Source organism: Eleginops maclovinus, chromosome 9, assembly GCF_036324505.1.
Source record: "Eleginops maclovinus isolate JMC-PN-2008 ecotype Puerto Natales chromosome 9, JC_Emac_rtc_rv5, whole genome shotgun sequence".
NCBI lineage: Eukaryota > Metazoa > Chordata > Actinopteri > Perciformes > Eleginopidae > Eleginops > Eleginops maclovinus.
In genome coordinates, this window is record NC_086357.1 from 9,461,229 (window position 1) to 9,488,194 (window position 26,966).

At 39.1% G+C, this 26,966-nt stretch overlaps 1 protein-coding gene across 3 annotated transcripts in view; it reads right to left on the bottom strand.

Moving 5' to 3' along the window:
* LOC134869590 (carboxyl-terminal PDZ ligand of neuronal nitric oxide synthase protein-like) overlaps positions 1–26,966 on the bottom strand; it is a 171,646-nt gene that overhangs the window by 12,571 nt on the left and 132,109 nt on the right. For all 3 annotated transcript variants that reach the window (XM_063891348.1, XM_063891347.1, XM_063891346.1), the window contains exons 9-10: positions 17,501–17,666; positions 15,537–15,707 (exon numbers count right to left, since the gene is read on the bottom strand). In XM_063891348.1, the coding sequence (XP_063747418.1) occupies positions 15,537–15,707; positions 17,501–17,666 (337 nt within the window). The remainder of the gene's footprint in view (positions 1–15,536; positions 15,708–17,500; positions 17,667–26,966) is intronic.

Sequence of the window (26,966 nt, forward strand, 5' to 3'; positions counted from 1 at the left end):
GTGTCATATTTTTCTTTTTAAACAAGGCAAGGAATGTGACTTAAATGAAGTATTATTAATGGAAGGTTGTTTATAGCAATGAAAGGGCTCTGTGTCCTGGTTTTATTAAATATACCAAAAGATACTCATCTTTTCAGTGAGTTTGAAAATGAGGAACACCTAAAAAATGGGGCGAAGCCTGCAAGCTAGTTCAGGCAGTCAACTCGAGCACCAATGATACATTCACGTATAACGCCCCTCGCCACTCTTGCGACCAACCAAACATAATCCCCTGAATCTGGCGCTCTATTTAAGCTGTCAGATCTGCCTACCTCTGCCTCGCTAAAGCTGCTGCTGCTGTTTCCATACTGCTAATGCGTTCACCTCGCTGCTGCTGCATTCACGTTTTCGATACTCGCCTGCCCCACGACCACCCCAGCTTCCTCCCCAGGGGTTTAGTTCTCTAATCATCACTCAACGTTCTATGTAAATATGTGGAGTGATGAAGCCCGAGCCTAGACGCCAAACTCATATACTGCTTCTAATACACATATTAATAAAACACGTGAGTGGTCTGATTGAAATACCAATATGCACTTCAAAATGTGTTGATTTCTGAATGCAGTGATAATGGTGTGGTTGCACCTCATAAAAAAATGGGGGACTAGTTCAAAAAACAGGAAACAAAAACATGTCAGATAAAATATTTGCATAGAAACTGCCAAAACAGTGAACTGTCAGTATTACTACAAACTAAAATAGAGGTATTCAATGTCTGACACTCCCACCTCGATATCTGAAAACTGAACCCCAAACCCAGAAAGTTCATTGTTGCCATGATCACAAATAGTTAGATAAGGCTTCAACTTGGAAGCAGTTCTTTAACGTTTTGAAAAAACACATTATTTTCTCATAATAAACTTTTCCTCTTTCACTTTTACATCATGCATAGTCATTGTTTCAAGAAGCTACAATCAGAATGAACACAAAAGCCCCAAAGGACTTTCACTACAGAGCACTTCTGCAGCTTGTTTGTTTACTTCTGTGTAGCACTGTGTATGTGTGTGTGTGTGTGTGTGTGTGTGTGTGTGTGTGTGTGTGTGTGTGTGTGCGTGTGTTTTGGTTTTGTTGTTAGTCTTTTAAGTACAAGATGCCAGAAGGTATCCATCTGTAATAATTATCGTTCATTAAATGAGGATTTTTGTATTTCTGCTTTTCTTCAGGAACATTTGTGGATTAACTGCATAATTCAAACAATTGCAAGATCAGAAACAAATACAGACACCAACTGTCTGAAAAAAAAAAAAATAATGTAATTAATTACCTGAATCCCTTGTGTTTCAAATGATGATGAGGTACATTAGGCCAAAATCCTGTATAAAAGATGAGGGCTTCTAAAAAAACCTAAAGACCTGATTGGCTTATGTTTGTCATGGACAAAGCAGGGTCTTGGGTAATAGCAGAGTAAAGACATATGTCTTTGCAACAGATGAGCTAGCAGAGCTGCAGCTGACCTTTAGACAAGGGAAAATATCAAGCACTTATCTCTCTATCGCTCGCCCTCTCTCGAAAGGCATTTCTTATTTCAGGGTGGAATTGTATATCAGCCACAGCAACAGCAGAATAACATACATTATTCACTCCGGGGTCATTTTCTCTATCTTAATAAGGAATAATGATGAATCACGACATAATTATGATTACAATTGCATTCATGTGGAACTGGTAATTGACCAAATCAGCTCCAAACAGCCTCTCTGTGGCTTCGGCTCACTCAGCTAGACAGCAAGCCAGCGCAAGGTTGTAATTAGCTCAGCTCTGGCATCACCGATCAAAGTGCCAAACTCTAAACTTTGTTCTGAGCTGAGGGTAACCCACTTCTGTCAGCGAGACGGAGCACACACACGGAGCCCTGCCCGCCTGCAAACAACCACATTCACACTAGCTTTTTTTATTTTATTGATTTGTACTGTATAATTAAGTTTATTTTTTTTGTTCCCAACATTGTATTTTCCTACAAATCTGCAAATGGAGTGAACTACTTGCACAGATTTACAATGAAAGTTCAGGACCTCTTAGGAACTTTGATGTAAAACATGAAATGTTCTGATGTGAAAAAGCGAGTGTTTTGAACTTGAGTTTTCCCCTTCTAGAGACCCTGGGAAATATCTTCTGCACACAAACAAGTGGGACAATGGGTGTGCTCCAATACCCATTCTAACATAGTATTTATTACGCAATAACGTATTTTAGTATGTTCCAATACCTGGTTTGTCAAGCGCAGTATGCGAAAAAACAACAACATGCTTTTCTGGCTATACTGACCCACAATTCTTTGCACAGTAGATAAATGAGCAAGAGGGTATACATTCAAGGCATCATTATGGCAAATTCTAAAGGTTATGAATACTACATGCAACAGTACATACTATTTTAGGGCACCTGCTGTTTCCAAGGTCAAAAGTCAGGCTCAATCTTTGAGTCCATATGAGAAGTACAATGAGAGTTCCATGGCAACTGGGGAACATTAAAAACCTTGCCAACCTTTCTTTTTCTGACTTCAGTTCAGCAAAGATACATCCTTAATTTCCCTTCCTCTATGTCCCTTCCAGAGACCTGTAGAGACTGTTCTGCTTACAAAAAATGTAGACAATTTTTGTCTTCCAATAGCCATACTTTTATACTTAGTATGCAAGGAAGCATCTGTGCCAGCACATGCTTTTAATAAATGAAATATGCTTTGCAAGGGCAGCTTCATTACCTAATAAAATAAATTGTATGCTATTAAACCATTGTTGCTTTGCTGTAGAAGTTATAAAACATATTTGAGAATCAAAGAATATTTTCGATCCCTCCATGCTGATGATCATCCAATTTTTGCGGTATTCAACTAAATTCCTTATGTTTTAGCAATATTTCCCTCCATTAAAACTCTGAATCGATTCATCCCTTGAATGTTGACCGAACAGCAAGGCGTAGTGATGTTGTGAGAATAGGAAGAAGCTGCATCAGAGCGAGACGCTGTGAGGGCAGAAAGTATGAGAGAACAGTGACCTTAAACACACTCACTTGAACACACAAACACACTAATCCTCAGGCCAGACAGGGTCTTTATCACTGAAGTATTAAATTAGCACACTCACACAGACACACACCTACACACGGAGAGGTAGAGCTGCTCATCAATTTTTCACCCGGGTTCATTATAACATAAATTATTAAAGTAAGTGGGCTCTGGCGGGGGTCTGAGTCTGACTGAAGAGGGACCGGATTAAAGGAAGAAGTTTCTGATTTATCAGACTGACACGCTGCATTTCGCATCACAACTTTGTGCCGGCTTTTAGACATTTTCTGCTCAGAAAGTGGGACGTGTCTAGATTTAAATTTTATGGAGGATAAGATGTAACATTTATGACTTTCTGCACTTAGGAAACTTAGTGTGGAGTGCTTTTTCTCAGTATTGAATAACCTAATACTGTAGATTGTACTTTCAGAAATTTGATGGTTTTATAAGAAATGATGTGAACATGTATCCTGTAGGATACAAACTGTATGTACACAGGTTACTGTATACAAGGGGTGGGCGATACTGCAAAATTTGGTATTGATCCGATACTAAGTACATACAGGGCCAGTATTGCAGATACTGATACTTTTTACTTAGAAAAACAGCTACTCTACTTTTGTGAAGGGGACAGCAATGTGTCATCAATATGCAAATTTGAATGAAAATTAAGTTCTCTTTAGGGTGTTTTCAGGTGTTTGTCACAGTATCTTATTTTTTTTCTGCAAACATCGCAGCTTGCAGTGTTTTGATCTGCAACTAAATAAAACCAAACAGCGCTCCTCTCCCTCTCTGCCATCATGCAGCCATCAGTGCACTGCTGGGTCAGGTGACTGCACGGCGACAACACTCACAGTATAGCAGGGGAGGGGCAGAGGGAGATGAGCGGTGTTTGCACATGCAAAACCACTAAGATACAAAGGGAGAAGTCTACTGAATCTAGAGAAGAGAAGCTGAAACTAAAGTATCGATGGAATCGCGCAAGTATTGATTGATACTGATACCAACGCTGGTATCGATACATTGATATTTTAGATCGATCCGCCGAACACTAGTTTATACTGTATGGGTTTCAGGAGACTGGGTGCAAACCACAATCTCTGGTCTCAAAGTCAGTTGCTTTTTACAGCCCACCACCTCCTTAAAACTTCCCTATTATGATCATTTTCAGCTTTCATTATTTTATTTTCTGCTTATACTGTGGCATTTTCTCTCTGCCTGTGCTGCAGCACCTCTTTTCACCCTCTGTTTCAAACCAGAGCCAAGTCTGCTCTGATTTGTTAGCAGGCCAGCTCTGTTAAGATTGGCCAACAGCTTAGAATAGTCCAACCCCTTAGGCTATCACATACAAACTGTCGGAGTGCTAGCCATAGAATCACGAGTGTTACAAGATGATGTCACTATGTTACGGAAGTAAACAAAGGGGTCCAATGGAAGCAATCCAGTCGCGTGTTTGGTGAAAAAATCCTCTAAACACATATTTAAAAAAAACATCTTATTATAATTAATATCGTAGAAATGTATAATAGTCCCATTTAATTATATATATGTCACTGCAAGTTTCTTTTGCAGTTAAGACTTTCCCACAGTTTCAATCCACATCAAGATGCTTGAATATAGAATTTGTAAGAAAGACAAACGGCTGTCTCTCTTTAACCTCTGTTAACTTGTAAAAGAGCAAAATGGTTAGCTTGTAATTACCATGTTTGCCTCTCTGGCCAACATTTACACCACTGTAGTGTAAATGACTTTGTTGACTACAGTCTGTCTCTGTGCCCTTTGACTTAGCTCCCCCTTTCCCCTCCCTCTTTGTTTTAGTATCCTGTAATGTAGAATTTGATTGGCTGTTCCCCTTCTTCTTTCCCTTTAACAATCTGGTTTAAGGTTTGATCGGGGTCAGATACTACTTTAGTTGTGCAGGTTATCTGGCCTCCAGCTGGAGTATGATTCTGTTATATGCTCTACTTTTAATTAAATAACACAACTTTGATTTGAAGCTTGAAGATTTTTTCTTTTCTTACCAGAAGGTGATTAACTGTGGAATTTCCACAACAATTAAAATATAATATTTAGATAATTCCCGCATGACTGTAAATGTTCTTTTGATTTAATTGATTGTTTTATCTTCAGAACTCAGACAAATGTATCTACAAACCTTTCAAACTCACTACAACTTTCAAGTGAATCTAATAATTAAACTTTAAAACAAGCCTTTAAAACTCTCCATCATAACTAATACAACAAAGCTCTACTATAGAATCTTAACTATGCGATGATTGATCCCACATTATCTTCATTGAATGCAATACTGATTACATTTTTGTAAACAGATTGAGGTGAGCCGACCTGTGCTGATTGTTCAATAGAAGAGCAATTACTGCAGCAGACCTCAGCCTCAGCCTTTTGCCTTCAAATCATCTTTAAGGCTCTTCAGACAGCGGCTGCTACAGATCCCCATCGCAAAAACAGTTTTCATTCTTTAGTGCTAAGTATTTTTGTTAAAGTAGGAAGATCGCGACAATTCTTTTCAAGCCTGTGTATCTTCCTTACTTGCATGGACCACACAAATGCTTGCCTAATTTCCAAAGTAAATTACTGTTAAACTCTTACTGAAGAGGTTAACTTTCCCATTGTTTGTTTGTATTTTTCCAGGGCCCTCATTAATCATCATGAATGGCCCATGCGTCCAGTAACTGTTGGTATCAAACGACCTTACAACACTTCCAGAAAACATTGAAGAACGGTGATTTAAATGGCCACTTAGATGGTCTACTTATCATGTACTATAACTTCCTCGTTCCCTTCAGCGTTACAGCTTCTAATGTTTTGCTTAACATTGAAGCCTCTTTCCTACTGCTTACAAACAATAGAACTCTTGTCCTGTCTTGATCTTGCAGACCCCATTAGATACCCGAGATACACTTCCTCCGTTTATAAAAAATGAGATTAAATTATGTTGCAATTCTCTACAAAAGGAAAAGGGCGACTAGCGTATCCTCGTATCTCACTAATGTGACGCTCAATGACAAAAATATGGAGGCTGGCTAAAGTGTGTCCTCTAGACGACAAGTCGGCCATTCAGGTTAAAAAGGACAGAGCAGAAGATGGAATAGGGAAAGACAGATATGTTATCTACGCAATTGAGCAAAAACATTCCATGGACTCATCTTCAATACTTGGGCATTTGTTGAACTATGGCTAAGAAATACAGTCAGGATGCATATATTATATACAGTGCTACTGGACAAAAGTCAACTCTCCAGGATTTACAGAAACTGAGAATGTAAGGTTACATATTAATTAATAAGACTTAGAGGGTGAGATTTGATATTTGACAGCATTCAAACTAAAAGATTGATGGTGTGAGGACACAATCGTTTTATGGGAATCATAAATGTCTGTAGAAAATGTTGCTCCAAGCCAGGATAAGTGAAAGGTTTTAGGAGCTGGTATCACTAAATGATGGTATCAAGGCAGTACGATTCACCCTTCAGGCCTTATAGGTATATGTCCCAAAATTCATGGTTATCCATTCAATAGCTGGTAGTTTTTCCTTACATGCAATGTGAAGTAATCCGTCAAGCGTCAGTCAAATAGTGCGTGTGCAGAAGCATCAACAGTAAATGTCAGTTTTATTGACATTCCTTTCCGACTTACTACTTTTTCAAAAATAAATGACACATCGAGAAAACCCGTACATAAAGAGGCCGCACAAACTCCTCTACTTACTTTGCCCTCAACACACCACATTGCATTTCTGCCACAACACGTTATGCTCTAATTAAAGAGAACCCTCTCTTCTACTTCAATAAAGATAATATCATGCGCTCCCTCTCCACATGTTTAAACCCACAGCCACATGGCATGAGTTCACTCCATTTGCTGGCACTAGTTCATACAACATCCTGCGAAAACCTTCATAAGAAAATAAAACTTGAAACATATTCAACATGTCAATCGAAGTGATTTTTTCAGACCACAGAACACTGTTTATCGGCATTGATATCCAAATAAATGCAATTTATAATAATTATGTTGAAAATGCTAAAGTTGGGCAGAGTTGTAGGACCCACAAAACGGGAGAGCAGAAAAACAGCATAACTACACACTGCAGGTGTGCAAGCCAGACATGTTTGGGTGGCCTCAGCCTTCTCCCTATGAAAGCCATCAAATCAATAATTCATTTAGCCATTTGCCATATCACGGTCAGTCTGACCCAAAGGCTCCCCGGAGTGCGAGCGTCTGAGACACAGGAGTACATGTAGCTATGAATGTAGATGGAAGGGAAACGAGACAACTGGAAAATAATACGTCTCTCGCTCCGGACACTCTGCCTTTGTCTTCCCTGATTCTCTCTGTGTCCGTCAGTGTCTTTATGTCTTTGTTCTTGCACTTTGCTTGTAAAAAAGCTAGCACTTGGTTTTTCCTAAGGCAGAATTCAGAATTTGGAACATGGATTTAATCGAGCAAGTATTATATTTATGGTAAGGGTTTATGTATATTTTATGTCACAAATTATGTGATAAGTCATAATTCAATATGCTATTATTAAACCAGGTGCCTTCAGGTGTTGTCTCATCTGTTCTGGTTTAAGTTTTTTTTCCCAAGAACATTTTTGTAATTTATGCTCCCATTCAGCCAGAAGAGGTTGGCCACTAATGTTAGGGCCTAAGGGTTATAAGGTGTTGAATGGGATTAAGGTCAATTTCTTCCACACCAAACTGGGAAAATAAGTTCTAGCTAATGCTGGCTTTGGGCATTGGTGCATTATCACGTTGAACCAGGAAAAAGAGGAACGTTGTTGAAAGAAAGTTGGAAGAAGACTTTTGTCAAGAATATTATTCTTTGATACAACATTAACATTTCCCTCCATTAAAACTAACGAGTTTGGCTCTAACCATATAAATGTCTCCACTTGGAAAAAACGTACACGCAATGTGGGTGAGTGTATGTGTCCTCCTATTTTTGGGCAGTAAAGCAGTTTATCGAAGGCATCACATCAAGTGATGCGTGTTTTTTTGTGGGTTCAACACTATGTCAATCACTTTGCTCTTAACAATTTCATCAGGGTATCTTCTATGTGCCTGAGTCTTAATACGACACATCAAACAGTAAAGAGCAGAAATACTACTGACTGAAAGCTCAAATTGATCAAAGGCGTCTCTTGTCCTTCCCCTTCAGTTCCTTCTTCTTTCAGTGGGAGTTCTATAGAAGCCTTTTTAGACTGACATCCACCTACATTTTGAATTAAGCAAGTGTCAGCTTTCTTTTGTCAGCGCACATGGAAAGAAGTAACACAAAGGAAGCAGTGAAAAAAAGGGGAGAAAAGGGACAAGACAAACGGGTAGACAGACAGATGTGGATGAGACAGGCCTTCAGCTGCGCCGCGATTCAAAACCATTTTGCTCTTTTAGCCTTTTTACATCTGGAAACCACATGTTCTGGATTAAGTACCGAGTCAGGCCACCGCTCAGCATGGCCTCTAGCTCCACATCATGGGAACATCAAAGCAGATTGCCACCACCTCCAGATGTTGACGCACAGCAGAAATCTAGTCAGAACATGAGCACAGCTTTGAGTCCCTTGTGCCTCTAAATGTGTATACATATTTGTTTGAAATTTGAAGATAATACAAGAAAAGCGCAAACACGAGGAACTGTTATCCGACTCAAATGGAATGCCCCAATGGGAAACTGCGGTCAAAAATTGTGGTTCTAATGCTGTAAAGGGTAGCAATCACTAATATAGTATAAAGGATAGCATAATTTGCCTTCACTATCATTTCCATTATCGATTCCTCTGTCAATAATGTTTTGATTAAACTATTATTTGGTAAAAGCAATGAAATGAGAACAAAACATTTTCACAATAACCATCACAAAGCCAAAGTTTCAAACTGCTTGTTTTGTCCAAATTGTATAAAACTGAGAAAAAAAACATGAAATAATAGGGATTTTAGTCAGTAAATAACTAAGTATGCAGCCTTAAAGTATACCGAAAGCTGAGGAATACACAGTTACTGAAGGTTAAGATTTTCCAGATGCAAATGAAATATAAAGACATTTAAACTAATATACAGATTATAAAATTGTTATTTTGTTCATGTGAATCATGGCTGTTTGTTGGAGTTTTCTTTTGTGGAACATTGATCCTCAGATGAGAGGATTAATTGCTCCTGTATTGCCTCTGCTCTTCTGGTGCAGACATGGTCATTAATTTGCACATGGTGAAGGTCTGTGTTTGTTTGTACGTGACCCGCTACCTCCCTGTGTCTCTGTCAGCACTAGTTCAGCCTAACAAAACAACCTCAGCCAACTCTTCACAAACACAGGTCACACTAAGTTAAAACTAAGTAGCAGTTTGTGAAGTGCTTGTTTTTTCAAGCAGTACACCTTGAGTAGTGGTCAAAACAAGACATTATAAAATGCCTTTTTAGGTTTCGTTAAATACTGTTCAACATTGTTAACACGTTTTTAAAATTGGATTAATTATAACAGTAAAGAGTGGGGGGCTATTCAACATTGGAAAACGTTTGTTTTCAGCATTAAAATACATAATCAGCCAGACTGACATCCTGTGACTTACTCAAACCAGTGAATAACAAATTGGCCCCTAAAACATCCTTGGTTTCCATATGTGTTTAGGGTCATTATCCTGCAGACATGTCCTTAAAATGGGTGAATGTGTTGGAAAAAGTCCCTAAACCCAACAGGGATGTAACACCCTCAAACGATTTTACTGTAAACTTTCTATCATTGTAAAGTTACCAAATACCAAATATAATTGCTGGAGGGCAAGAACCAAAGCAACACAATTGTTCATCTGTTTTCTTCCTTCAGAAAGGAACCTGTCATAACCACATATGTGTAGGTATGTCAGACAATGGTTGCCTAGGTCTGAGCTAGGCATGTGCGTGTGTTTACAAATGTGTCCTTGCAGGTGACAGACTGAGCTTGTAAAGAGGCATATTGATTTGCGCTGCTCCCTCACTGTCCCAGTCATTAACCCCAGTTTCAACAACACATGCCTGTGATGAGGAGATCGATACAAGTCACTAAAGCCAGCTTTGCTTGGTTGGACTGGTTGGCAACGTGGCCCTCAGATGGCAATGCCAAGCCCCATCAGACAATTGATTAATGCTGAGAGGAGGGAGGAAACCACGGAGTGTGTGAGACAGACAAACGGACACAGAGATAAAGGCTTCAGATGGGACTGGAGTCAGCAATTCAGCAGTATAAAGGATTGCGTCTGACACCGGACAGAAGTGAGAGAAAGACATTTAATGATTTTAAGGCCTTTCTACAGATCGAATACAAGGTAAACTCAAAGAACAAGTAAAATGAGAGAGCACAATTTTTTAAAATAAATGAGGCTCTTTGTAGAGGCTATAATTTGTTGATGGTGGCCAATTCAAAGGCTGAAATGAATCCCTTATCAACTGATTTCTAAAGTGGCACAAAAAAAAAAAGGTGCACTGTCACACTCATGATATAAGCAAAATAAACATTAAAATCAAATAACCAGGACATGCTCTTAAAGAGGTTCAAGTAAGATGAAATTGCCACTTACTGAAGCCCGTCAAATTTGTACGACATTGCCATTGGCCAGTATTATTATGGCTTTGTACTGTGATTGACAAAGCGATTCCACAGCGTCACCTCCAGTAATACTAGGTTCTAGAAACATATTTTTCTGAGAGATTGGGCTCAGTAATGCTGAAAAAAAAAAATAGAAAAGCATGTGAAAGCATCCTTAAAAAAAGTAAAGGCAGGATTTCAAATTGTACCAACCTCTAGTGCAAAAGTACCAAATAATCTTACAGTATTAAGTATGTGGGTTAGCTTTTCAGATGAACAAGAGCAAACCCATTGATTTCCAAAAGCAATGGAGGCGCTCTGCTTGTTGCTACCCAATAGCCCAGGACAACAAATATGTCTGCTGTGAATGAATCCCCTAAATTCATAATCGCTATTATTTAAAGATGCAGGAATGATTTCAACATTTCCAACGTTATTAAATCTGCCACACAAATAACCTGTCTGCTCAGCGTGTGATGCCACTACAAACCCCTGAACACGGGCCCTTCACATGGGGATTACAGACCTTCAGCATCACTGTCAAGTTAAAAGGCAGAGGGCTGTACCAACTTTGGCAACTACACAGCAGGAATCGCTAATAGACACATCAGCAACAAGAGACCCTTTAGAAAAACCTGCACCTGACATTTTGAAGAGGTCGGAGGAAGATCTGCGTTCAAGAGATGACAGGAGAATAAGGTTAAGGTTAAACACGTGAGAGAAATGAAGAGAGTTTTTACCCCAGGTTTATAACAAGTTTCGAGAGTAGGCTGGGAACGGAAAGGAAAGGTTCAGAGAAAAAGAATGCAAAGCCTTTCAAATGATGGTACATGATTATGTATGGTGATTGTGCAAAATGCAAAAAAGGTAATGGATACAAATTTCACGTAGGAACAATGAGCTCCATTACCCCCCCCCAAAAAGAAGAAAATTATGCTTACCGGCTATTTGCATTTAATGGATAGAAAGCAAAAATATTATTTTGGGTTCACCCAATTTGACTCCAAAAGGTGATGGATCATGAGTTTCAGTAAAGCAGCAGCACATTTAAATCCGGCAACATTTTAAGGAGCTTACAGGGTGCTCGCCCCTCAGCATGTGGTGATGACTAAGAAAAACTACATAACTGAATGTGCACTAGGTTAATTAAGAAATTATTCCAAAATCACTCCATTACTTAAATGATATTGACCCCAATTTCAATCTTGTAACGTCTCTGAAATGCCCTTGGTGATACTAAAAACAGCAACCGCAGACTTTCTTTCTGTGTTTAAAATTGTCACATTTTTGGTTCGAGGTCACAAATAGGAGGAGATAAGTAATAACAATAAAAAACGGACTGATAGCACATGCAAATCATCTCTTTTATAATGCCATTCTACAGTCACGCCCTCGTCTCTACTAGGCTTCCGGGTCACCTCTCTCTGCATAAGTCAAAAATGTGATTAAGCCTGATATTAAAGTCATTTCTTACCTGATAATGTAAGAACATTCTACCATTAAATCAAGAGACTTGAAAAAAAGTTTACATTTCACCTTTGAGATATGTTTAACTGCCGAGTCATCTGAACATCTGAGCTGTTTTATTACATTTGAGATCATCATATTATCTGATGTGTTATGAATCAGTTGCTGGACGGGGATTTAAATGCATTTTTAAAGTTCAAAGATGCCGGTTGAGGATGAAACATCTGTTTATTTAATCACGTAGCCCTGAGCTACTTCTTATTTTTGCCCAAATCGTAAGCTGACACACCTGCCTCTCTAAACATAGTTATGGTAATGCCATGGAGATGATAACCATCTTATATTAAACATATTTAAAGAAAAGAAACAAGAGAAAAGAAAAGAGGGGAAAGGGTAGATGTTAAGAATAGAGAAAATGTCGGGGTGAGCATGTCAAACAGAACACATCCTTCACTCTGACATACCCGTCTGATCTTTGTCTTTCCTGTCATCCGGGTCAAAAGAGAAGCGGACACTTCATGGACGCTCACAAATACTTTCTGATGGCCACAGAAAGAGAGCGAATGCATAGTACGGTGAATGTCAATGCGGGGGATTTTTGATTGTTTGAGATGAAAAGAAAAACCCTTACAGTTGAAAATGGAATCCATTATCCACCTGCCGCTGTTCATTTCTGTAAATTCTGTTATAAAAACCATAATAAGAAGGAGTCAGGACAAATCAAATTTCTGATAAGTGTATAGTGGGTTCCTATTTTACTTCCCCAGTTCTAATCAAAGCAAATGCCAACTCTAATGGGATGGTGCGTTGCAGGTGAAGCACATATCTTTTGATGCCTTTCCACTCTGGTCGAAGGCTGGTCGTCAGTTTGTGGAGCGTCAGGGTAATATTGATGTTGGTGTTCTGCCTGGATTCAGGATCCTGCCTCGTTATCCTCGGGTCCCTTACAGATTGAGTCCTTTCTCATTTTTTATTGTAATTAATTTATGCTCCCTGGGGGGAGGTTTTCCATGGATTAATTTCACATCCAAATTTCAGACCCATGAGGACATAAACCTTGGAATAAATGTATCCTTAAATAGCGCTCATACGTCTCTGAATATAGACGATAAACCCACTCATTCCAACACTCTTGACTGAGACTGATTTAGAAAAGTTGGTACAAATTTCCAGTCAAACTTTTGGAAAAACTCTGATTGAATCTCTGTATCCTGTAATGCAAGCATGTCCAGATAGCGAGTGGCTAACTGGGAGTTAGTTTACCGGACTCTCACTAGATTGGTTTGATCCTATCATGCTAAAGCTCTTTATAAAAGATAGCAAGGCCTCCGAGAACTAGCCTGAATCTCTGCAGCATGAACCTTTGCCAAACATAGGCAGTCTGCACCCGTTTGACAGGAGTGCTGTGATAAACTGGCTGAAAGAAAACTCAGTGGCTTCGAAACAAAAATGAACACTTTAATACTGCATTGTGCTTGGAGGCCATACACAGAGCTGGGTTAAAAACAAATGAGATCGATTTTGGCTGTCATCCGTTAGCTGCTGTTCTGGCACGAGGGGAAAGTTTTTGTTTACGAGATGAATAAAAGAAACAAATAGCGTTCCTCGAGGTCCAACTAATCCTGGCTTTACATAAATTAAAAAGCCGGGGGGGAGATGTGTGGACACGTGAAAAGAGTGCAAACATGCTCCGACTACCAAGTCAACAGACTGTGAGGAGACAAAAAGGGGGCTGCCTGCAGGGTTCAAGGATGGAGCAAGTCTGCGGGATGACATAGAAAACATAGTTCGAACATATAGTACAGATCCAGAATTTTGTCTAAAAATAGTCTTTGAATTAAGAGCTCAAGAAAGGACTCTCCCTCTCCAAACATGGAGACAGTGATAAAGTTCCTCCCAGGTTTTGGTTGAAGTGTTCATCTTTGCTCGACGGAAGAGTCACTTTTCACTCCAGCAAGGACACGAGCTCATCCGTCTCTCAGTTCGCAAACCCTGTCGTCTTGTTCCTGACAGCTCCGCTCCCAGGCCTGACAAATTGGAAGCTTGCCCCTGAACTCACCTTAACTTTTGGTTTGATTTCATGTTAGAATCCTGACATCTTCATGGTAAGACTTACAGTTACCATTGGTTTCATGAAATAATTAAAGACCTTTTAAGGTAAACTCCCTGAATTTTCTCATATACATCCCAAACCTCAGAATTTAAATTCAGCAACAGAGAGCTGGGAGGAGAATTTGGGAGTGTGGGTTTGATTTATGGATAAAAACCTGTTTTCATAAAGTTATGCGAGTGAAATACAGAGAAAAAGGATATAGAAAAGGAAGGAATCAAGATTTTAAAGAATAGGTGTGTATGCATGAGTATGCATATAGATCAGAAATTAGATCAACACAGCTGCCTCTGCAGACAGAGACAGGTGTGAAAAATAGGAGATACTTAAGCCATACAATAAAAGGGACAGTTTCAGAAACATGCCTGTAAGTGTGACAGCTTGGACTAATTTAACACAGTCCAGACACAACTATGACAGAGTAATAATAAATAATTTAATAAATAAAATATATTTATCTTTAAGGAGGAGTATTTCAAAACAGACACACTAGAGGAAAGGTAGGTCCTAGCAAATTAATCAGTAAAATAAATGATTAAATAAATATATGTGACCCATAGTGTCAGAACGGAACGCATAGCAGCCCAGTCAGAAAATATTTAATTTAACAGGGTTAGTATTCTGCAATGAAAGTCACCAAATATTTTTCAAAGTAATTAAGATTGCTTTTTCGTCGTCGAGTTAAAATGTTATTGTTTCCACGCCTGAGTGGTTGATATGTTCAGGATCCCTATGATAGCCAACTAAACTAATGTAGTTCTACTGTTTTCCTACAGTGAATTTTCCTTTAATTATTTGACTCATTCCTTCCACTTATACACCAATATATCGGTGTAAGTACTGTTTATATAACTGTGCATGTCTGATGGAGGTTAGTTTGCTACATGGTTATCGTACAGGGTAGTTTGAGACATAATAAAGGTAAAATCGTTGGTTCCTTAGGGGGGCAGGTTAGTGCGTTACACAGCTATTTCATCTCCCAGACAGTCAGGAGTTCCCTGACTGTTGAGAACATTGAGCAGCCTCAGCGTCTCCTCGTCCCTCCCCCAGCCAAAGATCTCCATCCCCTCCTCATCATCCTCCCCCTCGTCCTCATTGTCGTCACTGTCGTCCGTATTTGACTCGTACTCCGAGGCGATGCCCGACTCGCGAAACTTCGCCGCAAAGTCCAGGCAGCTCAGAGATTGGACATCATGGGACAGCATGCCCTCTGATGCCTCTTGGACTTTGCTCTCCGGCCTGTTGGCCTTGAGCAGCGAGGGAGGCGAGGGGAGTTGAGGAGGCGGAGGCCCAGGGAGGAAACGGAAACAATCCAGTTTGAGAAGACACCTGTCCCTACCTAGGGGGCTTCCCAGATTCCCGTTGGAAGAAGTGAAGGCGTTCCCGTCAGTGGAGCCCAGCCCGGGCAGGTTGAGGGTCGACACATCGGGTTTGGGCGTCGTGGCGTCGCAGATCACCGGAGGAACCATCGATCGGAAAGTGATCTCCAGAAGACTGTCCTGAGATCCCACTGGAGAGGAGGAGGGACAGAAAAAAGAAAAGTGAAGAATGAGCAAAGGGAGGTAGAGACAAGAGCTAAACGACCGATAAAATATTTTATACTACTGCACCATGATATAAATTCATCTGCTATTGCCCTTTCTGTTGGATCATGGCGGAAGAATAATGCTTGAGATATACATATCTGTAAGTGGTGGCCGATAGCAGCTCCTTGAAAACTCTAACAAAATCAATCATTCAGTGACAAATAAATGCGTTTTGTATTGGGAAAGCAGGCATAAAAAAAACATATTTCTAAGCATTTCATCACCTCGCAGGCACACAAACATGTTTTGCCTCTTTCTTTATGAACACAGACTGCATCTTTTCAAATGCAAACTCCTCGTACGCATGAACGATGACTTTGAAAAGTTTGTAATTTGTTCCTTTGTGGAGGACAACAGCGGCAGTCAGTTTGGATTCACAGCAGTTACCACGTCCATAAATATCCATAGAAACTTTTCAAATCTTCTCCTGCAGTATCATTTGCCTCCTCTCTGTTGTGCGACTGAAATGTAAAGTCTGGGAACAGCTGGAGTAAAATCTGTGGCACTGTTTTGTTGGACACACATGGAGCGTGAAAGACGCCAGTCAGGTTGAAAGAGCGAGTGAGAGAGAGAACTAATTAAAAGATACATTACAAAGTTAGTGGGCGATTCGAAACTGAAAGCAGCTCGGGGGCTGCGTTGGTGGGGGCGTGTTCTTTAAAGTACCAGTGAGACAATGAAATATGATCCAGGAAGTCCAGCTGGAGTAACAGATTTGAGTGTTTAATGGCTCATCAGACGCAATACCCACAGAAAGAATTGTACCACATCTTGGAGCTCAAAACATATCTTTTTATGGTATCCCTTCAAGAGATTTCTATTCAAGCAATGAACTGTGCTTTAACCGTCAGCAAGGGATCCCCACCTCTTCTCATCTTCAGCCAGAACAATTTCCAAGCTGTAAAATTCTACTACAAGCTGTGAAATTCACTTTTTTTTTATCCTGGTAGACATTGTGATTGGAGGAAAGGCAAACTAATAATATGAATAAAGGCTTGTTCAAATAAAACGTGTCAATTGCAGATGCTGGTGAGGTAGTGTCTACAAACTCACCCTGCGGTTGAACTGCAGCCATAACTGATGTTAATCGTTTTTTTTTTAAAAACGTGTCATAACTACGGTTTTTATCTTGCAATTCATGATGAAGGTCTTTTACGATTTCATTGTATATTCTATAGTGTTCATTAAAAATGTCCAGCACGCAGAGTTGTCAGTGACTCGTATATCCCCTGCTGGATTTGTGAAATGTTGGCTGATAAGCTAACAGATTGCTTCTCGCTGGGTGACAATTGGAGGGCAGGCTGAACTGCAGAGGAGACTGTCCCTTTCTGAATAGCCAATACGAAAGGTTTATAAATGTGAGAAGCTGTGGGGATGGTGAAGACAGATTGGAACGATGACCAGAACATGTGTGGAGCATAATAAATCCGTTTCATATATCGGTGCTCAGAGGATTTAATGTGGGATTTTGCACGTAGAAGCCTGTGTATGTCTGAATCCACACAGTTGCTCTCTTGGTGTAGGTCAAGGTGAGTATGGATGCGTGTGTAGCTGGATGTTTGCTCTTGACACATGCAAGGATTAAACCTAACAGTGGTCAAGTTTGTTGACGTAGGCGGCTGTGTAAAATGGAACATTTCTATATCTTTTGTCCTGCCATGTCCAATCCAACGTCCAGTGTGTACGTGCATGAGTTTGTTTTAAGTGATAAACTTACTGGAGTTTGGTCCGGCCATCTTGGTCTCTAGCTCCTGGATCTGTTTAACAAGCAGGGAGATGTGCTGCAGCAGGTCTTTGTTCTGCAGCAGCAGCTGGTGCACTCGAGCCTGGGCCTCCAGCCGAGCCGTGGCCTCCGCACTAAGCTGGTCCTTCAACAGGTGGACCTGGGTATGGGCAGAGGGTTAGAGAAGATGCTCAGTGCAGGGTATACAAACATATTCCCCAGGTCAACAATTCCTCAAACACAAGCCACTACACTTGACTTTGTTGACCCTTCGAGCACACTTTGATGCCGGGGAAATCAAATGTGAGTGCTGTTTGCTTCAAATTAGAGCTAGGGTTAAAAAAATAACACCAGCAACCAAATGCGATAGGTCACGGTATCCACTAAGCTTTAAACACATTGATAATACGGACACTTACAAACTCATCACTTGAGTCGCAATTGATACGTTTGTTGCATACCCTAATGTAAGTTATTGTTTGAAGTTGGCTCATTTCCATCAGTTTTGACCTTAATGAGGTGTTGGCTCAATTAATTTAAGAGTTTGTTTCTTAAAGCAAATCGAATGTGATTAAATGTTAAATGATAATTTATTGAGCCATATCTTTATCATTGGTGCAGTATTTGTCTTCCAGTATGTGAGATGTATCTGTTGCATCTCATATATGGGAGAATATTTAGTAATTACAGTATTATTAAATAAAGTGACACATTTTCCATCTCAAAAACCTTTTATTTTATTTTAACAAATAGCCCTTTTTGAGACCTTCACAGATGAACAACACTGATCCAGAGATGGGAGGCTTTAGGATGTGGCTGATTCAATCCTCTAAATGGTAGCGATTGATCAATAACACTGATTTCTTTACTCTCTGGTAATTAATCAAAGCAACGCTGAAGAAAAACTGCAAAACTCCAGAGTGTTTTTCCAGTTGTTGAGAGATCAATCAGTGTAAATCTGTCGGGATTGAGAGAGGCGCAGAGTGTGGGTTGTGATGGAAGTTTGATAATCACCATCTGGCATCATGTTTCATGTACATCATTAAGTCTAAAAAATAAAGATAAAGATAACATATGTTGCTGAGCAGATGAGTGAATACATCGAAATATATAGGCTTAAAATGTTTTGGGGACTTAATGATAAGATGATTGTGGTTGTTTCTGGTTGGATCCTGTAAAGCACTTTGAACTTTGATTTGAAAAGTGTTTTATACATCAAACGCATTACGGACATTATAAGAACAACATTTGACTATTTTGATAGTTGATACAATTTCAAGGGCAGGCCTGTAGAATATTTCGACAGTAATGTGTACTTCAAAAAGTGTATTTTTAAATGTGTACATGTTTTTGTGAATGGCATGCTTTGAAATGTGTGTGCTTTATTTATTTACTCATTGTCTTTTAAGACATGCCTGTTTTTTTTCTGCAGCAACAAAATCAATCCTGACCTTTGTTGATTGAACTACTTTTCAAGCAAAAATGCAAATGCTTTTCTTCATCTTATATCATGTTATCTCTGAGGAGATGTTGTGGACACTTTTTTTAAGCTTTTCTTTCATATACGAAAAATACAATCTGCTGATTATTTTTTTATAAATATAAAAAAATAATCAGCAGATTTCTTTTTTTTAAAAAAGTTGTATCTCTCCGTGTACACTTGCAAATACCTCCACTTAGACAGGCTCCAAAGTACTGAAAAAACCTTGGAAAGATTATAAAGGCATTATATCCTTCTATTACATATTTATTACAGGAGTAACAGAGCTCCAGTGACTGCTCTGATCCTCGTGTAACCTTAGTGCCGCAGTGTGCTGCGGTCTGCAAGATTAAAGCATAAACTCTATTTCAATTTAGGACCGAGAGTCTTAGTCTTCTATAACACTCTGAATCATTTATATATAGTAGAGAGAGGAGCGAGGGGAGGGAGATACACTCTGTTCACTCAGTGCACACATGTCATAATACACACACTCTTGCAGCTTTTGTAACAGCAATGACTCCTCGTTTCATTTCAAAGTACTCTCCAAATCAAATGTTAGTGGCCCCACCTCCCACCCATCTACTATCCTGAGCATATAATTGCTTTCAACAATTTCAAAAGAGGAATTCTCAAGGTTTCAAATCATAAGAATGGTTGAGAAAAAGCTCATAGTGTTGAATGAGCCCGCTTACTAATGACTTTCTGACAGGAGGGCCTCTCAGTAGTATGATGAAGCATTACCCTGGAGTTTGAACATGGGCCAGTGGGACTTCAAATGTCAGCTGTGTAATAGGCAAAGAGCTACTGGAGGAAAGAGTGTCAAAAATGCTTTTCTCCAACAACACATGTTTCCCCGAATGGCTTCTTGTCAAATAACATATCCACTCTTTTGTGAAGAAATAAAGGGCTTAATCAATCCTGAAGTGTGCCTGAACAGGTGCCCAAAAAATGTCTAGAAGGCAGCAGCAACAGGGCCTTGTCTGAAGGTAAGAGTCATTGAAACTTGTGATAGCTCCCTGGTTTCTCATTGCAATCTGATGAGGTAACCGTGGGTACCACATAGGCACATGGCTTTAGATGTCAATGGTGACACAAATCAAATGAAAAAGTAGTAAAAAGTTTTAATGCACTGCGGAAAGAGCTCCACATAGTCCTTGAGTGTTTCATGAGGGGTCTGCAAATCAACGCTAAGATGAGGTTGACTCTAGATGTTTAATGTCCATTTTTTTAGTAAATTCAAGTCATAAAAAAACAAAACAACCGGTGACACAATTAAATCAGATCTTCATACATTCAAATGCACACTGGTTAATACTTAATTACCTGTAAAACATACACCTCTTATTACAATTGGAGTAATTCTTTGTTGTTTGTTATTTTTTAATTGAAATATCTAATTATTTGGCTGTACATTATCATAACAAATTCAAAACTTTCCATCATCAGTTTCTAGATGGTGAATAAATGTATACTATTCAAATCTCTTTTTTTCAAGAACATTTGTCCAGTAACTGACTTACAAAACGTTAGTTATTGTAATGTATTCATATTAGCATAACTTTTTTAATCAACTAATAATTTCAGCAGTCCAGAAGTCTCCAAAAATGTGAATTGGTATATTTAAAAGATAAAGACCTGAATTTCAAGCACAAGTCAATATGGGGCTGGGCAACATGTTGATCCTGAATTGATAATGTGTTATATTTAGTAGATAATAATAATATGGCATGTGCTGTCTTCCCTTGGTTTATTTGACTTACTTTACCGCATATTTACCGTACAGTAGAATGATTTATTTTCTGAAATAAACATACTGTTTTAGTTGATATAACAAATGATTATTTCTCAAACTATTATTTAAACATTTTGTGAAAGCACCAAAAGCCAATCCCACTATATTCTTGCAATATTGACATCAAGGTATTTCCTTTAAAATATTGGATGTTCTACACATCTCCCAGCCCTTCAGCAATATCAGTATAATTTAACTGAATACAAACACAAAATTATTTTAGGGAGAAAAAATGGATATTCATATTGTTTAAATAAGGGATTGATTCAGTTTACTCTATTTTTTACAATCATTTGACTTGCTTTTCTAAAGTCATCTCCACAGTCCCCTTTTTCCTCTCCTTTTTTAGAAATAGGGAAAGTTTTCAGTATTTCTCTTCAGTCCATCCTCACGCTAACAAGGAGCCAATGAGGCGGAGAAACACGAGATGAAGTCGCAGTCTCCGTCCCAAGGCCTTCATATCGCCTCTTCTTTAACATCTCCCCAACAGAAAAGCAAGTTTTGAGTAAGAGTCAGCCACTTCCATAGTACGTGCAGTTGGCAACACATAGAGGTGATCCCAGATTATGTTGGGGCCAGGCTGACTCTGCAGAGCTCATTTGTAAAGACTGACACCCTGATGATGACTCATTTGTGGCTGACAGGACCTGGTCTTGAGCTATGGAAGAGCACAGCTTGACATTGACATAATGCTGCCCTGTTGACAACTCTAATAGCACATCAGCCACTCCTGCATGGTCTGCACAGCGGCAGTGAGGGCAAGTGTCACATTTGTGCTGAAGCTGAACTTCTCACTCAGCTGCATTGCCAGGTCAGAGGACAACAAACCAAAGCAGAAACCCTAGTGTTCAAAATAAGATTAGAAATCTAGAAAATAAATACATTTTAAAAGTCAGACCTTGGCTTTGTTGTCTGAATATCTGATCAAAGATAGCAAATCGTTATGTTGGGATGCAGCCACACAAGGTTTCATTTGGTTTCATTTGGCAGATGATCCCCTTTCTTTGGAAACAGTGGCATGGATACAATCTAATGAAAAATAGATGAGATGAGAGTTAATAAGTATCAAATGATTAAAGTCTGATCTCCAGAGGCTGATTCCTTTTGTACACAAGTACGTCTGTCAGAGGCCCTTGACCTGTACTGATTCAAGTTCAACATTTTGGGCGATAAACCCAATGACAGAATGTGCTTGTCCCTGCCCTGTAGAACAACACATGGAAGAGTTTTCTCATATGATGCCCCTACTAGAAAACACATGTATTTTCCTCCTACCTAGGGACACTCATTTGTTAATAGCGTGTGATTGTTAATTTATTTTTATAACTCTTACATGTTGGTGATGAGATTGTTTAATATTTCCTTTATCTTCCAACATCTTAGGACCATTATGGATATAAGTGGTTTTACTTTTACCATTTATCCTTTGGAAACTTTATTTTTAGTCTGATAGTCCATAAAATCTACCAATCAATCAATCAATCAATCAATCAATCAATCAATCAATCAATCAATCAATCAATCAATCAATCAATCAATCAATCAATCAATCAATCAATCAATCAATCAATCAATCAGTTTATTGTTGGTGATCTTTGTTAGTGAATGTTTCATTGTTTTATGCATTATTGTCTCCTTGAAAGCTATAAGCAATGTTACAGAAGACACAGTACTGCACCAACGCTTAATGTTTGCACGAATATTGCAAAAAGTAGTAGTACGTACATTTAGACCTAAAATGATCAAGATTCAATAATGTATTGTCATAACTCATTTTTACGTGGATATGTAGCCCTGTGATGCTTCTTACACTCCATTGACCACATTATCTAACCCATTGTCTATGGAGGTGTACATCAGTGCTGCACCAGATTGGTATCAACACTAACACAATCGAATTGCTCATCTAAAGATAACATTGTAAATGCACATAAAGGAAGAATGAACACACTCAAACCGAACAGACCAGCATGACAATCCAGTAGAAACAGCATGGTTGTTATTCCTTCTAAAACTTGAAGAGAGACGTTCTGAAAGCTTTTACTAAAAGTAGAAACCGAGACAAAGGGCCAATTAAAAAGGTGCTCTAGTGCTGCGCTGCGGTGGTCCCCTGGTAGTAAACCTGCTGCTACCCAATATTTTCTGCTCTCTTATCGGAGTGTTGTGAAATTGAAGGAGCTCCAAGCGAACAAAATGGCTCCTTAATGCTCTAATTAGGCGGCAGCATCTCTCTCCCTTTTTATTGCTTTCTTTTGTTCAAAACTGCTCCCCAGAACAGAGCGGCACCCGAAGACAAATTTCTTCCCAATGTTAAGATGGTTCGTACCTTCCAGTGAGTTTTAGGAGTGAATAATGTAAAAATAAATCTGCACATCAAAAAACTAAATATATTATAACGTAAACAAAACAGTGTAAGAGTTGTATGAACTTTTATACTCATTTTAATTAATTGCAGTGTTGAAATGTAACTTAGTACATACTGTATTGAGGTTACAAAATGAAGTAGATGTATTTTACTTTGTATTATCACAACATGCTACTTCATACTTCTATTCGACTACATCTTGTAGGCAAATGTTTAACTTTTTACTCCAGTACATTTATTTTAAGGCTTTACTTACTAGCTACTTTGCAGATTTAGATTATCAATACAAACAAAATCAACTAACACATTATTACATATTATTATGGGTTAAGCTTGCCAGCAGTATACAACGTGATTCAAATAAATCACATTTTTAACAAGTGCCACATTGAAGTGATGAAGACAGTAATTTAAAACGTGTAGTACATTAATGGGCTATTCTCCAGAATGAGTACTATTACTTTACTTTTGTACTTTTACTAAATTACATTTAATGCGGTGCAGTAATTTTTCCATCACTGCTTTATTGACATTTTTCCTTCCTCTTTTAATTTAGTTCTTCAAATATTTGAAAACACGGACGCATTAGAGCTTAGAAAAATAAACTAAAAGTTAAGGTACTTTATCAAATGTTTTTTTAATATTATTTGTATTAACTGTTAGTAGTACAAAATGTTTCCATAAGCTCTGCCTTGTAAAATCTGCACACCGGCTTTTAGTGTATGATCCATGTATTGAATGCAAATGTAACTCTTGTTTTGGAATTGCAGAAATGTTTTAAGATCAAGACTAAATTTAAAGACAAAATGATGTGCGTTGTCTTGGGCATTTCAGCCTAATCTTAAAATGCAAATATGATAACAACTGTGTGACAAGGCTTTTTTAAAACATACCAGTTCCCTTTCAGACACATTTGAAAAACAGCGACACTCCCACTGGGAACGTAAAGGGATTAGGCTTGCTGTTTCTCCACAGGGTTGGTTGGCGAGGGTGTACTCTTCACACAGGATTACCATCATCACATTCCTGCCCACGCCAGGCCTCTTTGATTTGGGAGCGTTTGAAGCCCCTCCAACACTTGTTTTTTCTCTATTTTTATCTCACTTTTGAAGGAGAAAACGAAAAGGGGGGAATGATCATTTTGCTGGTGCAATGATAAGGAAATGTTTAGAAAGGCACTTATTATGGTATGATGGGGATATAGTGATTGAGGTGGTGAGAGGGAATCAGACAAAAGTCCAAGGGAAGGGACGGTGTGGGAGGGAGAATCAATGCGTAGGGACAAAAAGAAGAAAGAAGAAAACGGAGAAGGACAAATTAAGGACAGGCTGGTGAATCAACTAAGAAAAAGAAGGACGGAAGGAAGTTGTAGGTGGCAAGGGGGGAGAAAGAAATGTTGCAGGGAGGACAGGAAGGGGATCAAAAGGAGATGGGGAGATACAAAAAAAAGGAAGTATCTCATAAACGAAAGAGAGGATGAATGGGAGGAAAAGGAGTGAGGATGAATGGGAGGAAAAGGAGTGAAGATGAATGGGAGGAAAAGGAGTAAGGAGGGAATGAGGGAAACAGATCATTTTTGTCCTTTCATTTCCCCGACTTCATTAAACGTTTCCACATCCTCAGTTAGCTATGATTATAATTGGCCTGTTATATAATTTACCGCCATTTACTGTGCCCTCTGCCCGGCCTCTGCATAGTTTGCTGATTTTGGCAAAAAGTCCCAACACTTTCATCAGCATAAGGTCAGAAGTGAAAGTCAAACGCACTTTTGTCCCTTCCAAATGAGCAGAAACTCATGCTGCCAGATTGCAAAATGAACTTTAAATAAAGCTGCTGAGATTATAAAACAAAGATTTATATTACTGACATTTCAATATTAATAAAGAAAAGGGGAATTCAAAATATATATGGCTATTGCATAACAAGGATTAAACTTCATTGTACTCTTAAGGGTCATACATCTAAATCAAGAAGTCTTACTGATGTTCCAAATAAAAAATAAGTTTTTCCCAACTGAAATGGTGTGTGTTGTCTCAAAATCACATTATTATGACAGATCTGCCAACACTTGACAACTCTGAAAAATCAGCGGGGGCTTGCTGTTGCCAGTATTACAATAGCAATATCTGTTTTTAAAATAACTAAATTGGATGCTTTGGGATCCTCTGACAAGTTTGAAACAAAGAGTTTCCCCACTCAAATGTTCTGGTGTCACACTGAAGCAAAGACACCAGGGAAGTCCTTTTTGTTTGAGGGTGAAAACAAGTGTTTTACTTTTGATACTCTCTTCTTCTATGTGCGTTATCTGGGCGGGGCTGATCATGTTGTTACTGTCTGCTGTTTGAACATCAGTGGTGGAGTAAGTGCTCCTCCCTCATTACAGCGGGTTAAGAGCCTCAGGCAAGTGTAGTCTCACCTGTCATAGGGAGTTTTGGTCTGAGAGGGTGAGGGAGAAATGGGAAGGGTATAGAAACAGAGAATCTTTCTTTTTCTGTAGCCAATCTATTGTTTTTTTCCCTTTCCTTAAAATATTATATATATTTTCGGAATTTTCACCATTTACTGGGCAGAGAACTATATAGTGGTTGATCATTTGCATACTTCATATATTTTTTTGACAATAGACTAGTTGAATGATGATACAAATGATAATTAGGAACTACTATTACTGGCTTAGATGACAGCAGGGCTGACCAATATATGGATGTTATATCAATTTTGTGATATGTAACAAACTATTTTCAAAGTTTTAGGATATTATAATAAATAAGTGTTGTCTTTGCCTGGTTTCAAAACAACCCTAACCCTCTTATTCTTTTCAAGGTTTTTCCCTTTCCTGTAGTGTGTGATATAGGTTTTTATGCATGTACTGTATATGGCATGCAAAATCCTAAAGTTTCTCTCCCACCCAATCCCCCCATGCCTGAAACACCTCCATTGGAGAGCTTTGTTTACTTCTGCAACATAATGACATCAATATGTAACACTTGTGCTTGTATTGGCTGGCGCTCCAACACATTGTACCTGATAGGCTATGTGGCAGAACATCTCTAAGTGGTTGATCACTCACAACAGAGCCGGCGAGCTAACAATCAGAGCAGACTGGGCTCTGGTTTCAGACAGAGGGTGAAAAGAGGTGCTGCAGCACAGGCAGTATGAGAGAAATAAAGAGCTTTCTGATCTGAACATTAAAGCATGGAAACATGTCACAGTATCGGGACAAAATACACATTTGAACCCTGCAAATGAGAATTATAGGGCCCCTTTAAAGGCTGCGTTACAGTAAAGTAAAACATTGGAAGAAGAGCCGGGGTCAGGTGGAACCATCTCACGATAGCTCATCCTCATTTGAAATACTCCACATTAAAGTACCTCCTTTCGTGTGCCAAAGCATAACTCATTTAAAAAATACACACCAGTGTCTCTGCAGCGACCTCTGACTTCATCAAGGTATTATTAAAGGCATTTATGTCTGGGCACGCTCAATCCAAACGCATGAACTACGACCAGTGGATCCTTCTCTGGGAGAACTCATGCATCTGTATTTACCAGTCTGAGACACTTCTCAGTCAGGAGTGTGTGTGTGAGTTGCATTTTCAAGTCTTGAGGCTTTATTGCAAGCAGGCTGACAAACAGTGTGTGTGTGTGTTTTCATCCAGCGTAAAGCTATTGGTGTCACTAGCCGGTTCTCTGGCTGCAGCCACTCAAGCTGGGTGATTGATGGCTGATGCTGTGTGCACTCGGATCTAACTCAGATTGGATTGCAGGCGGGTGATGATCTCTTTCCCTCTGCCAATGATCCTTGAGTGTTTCTAATTGA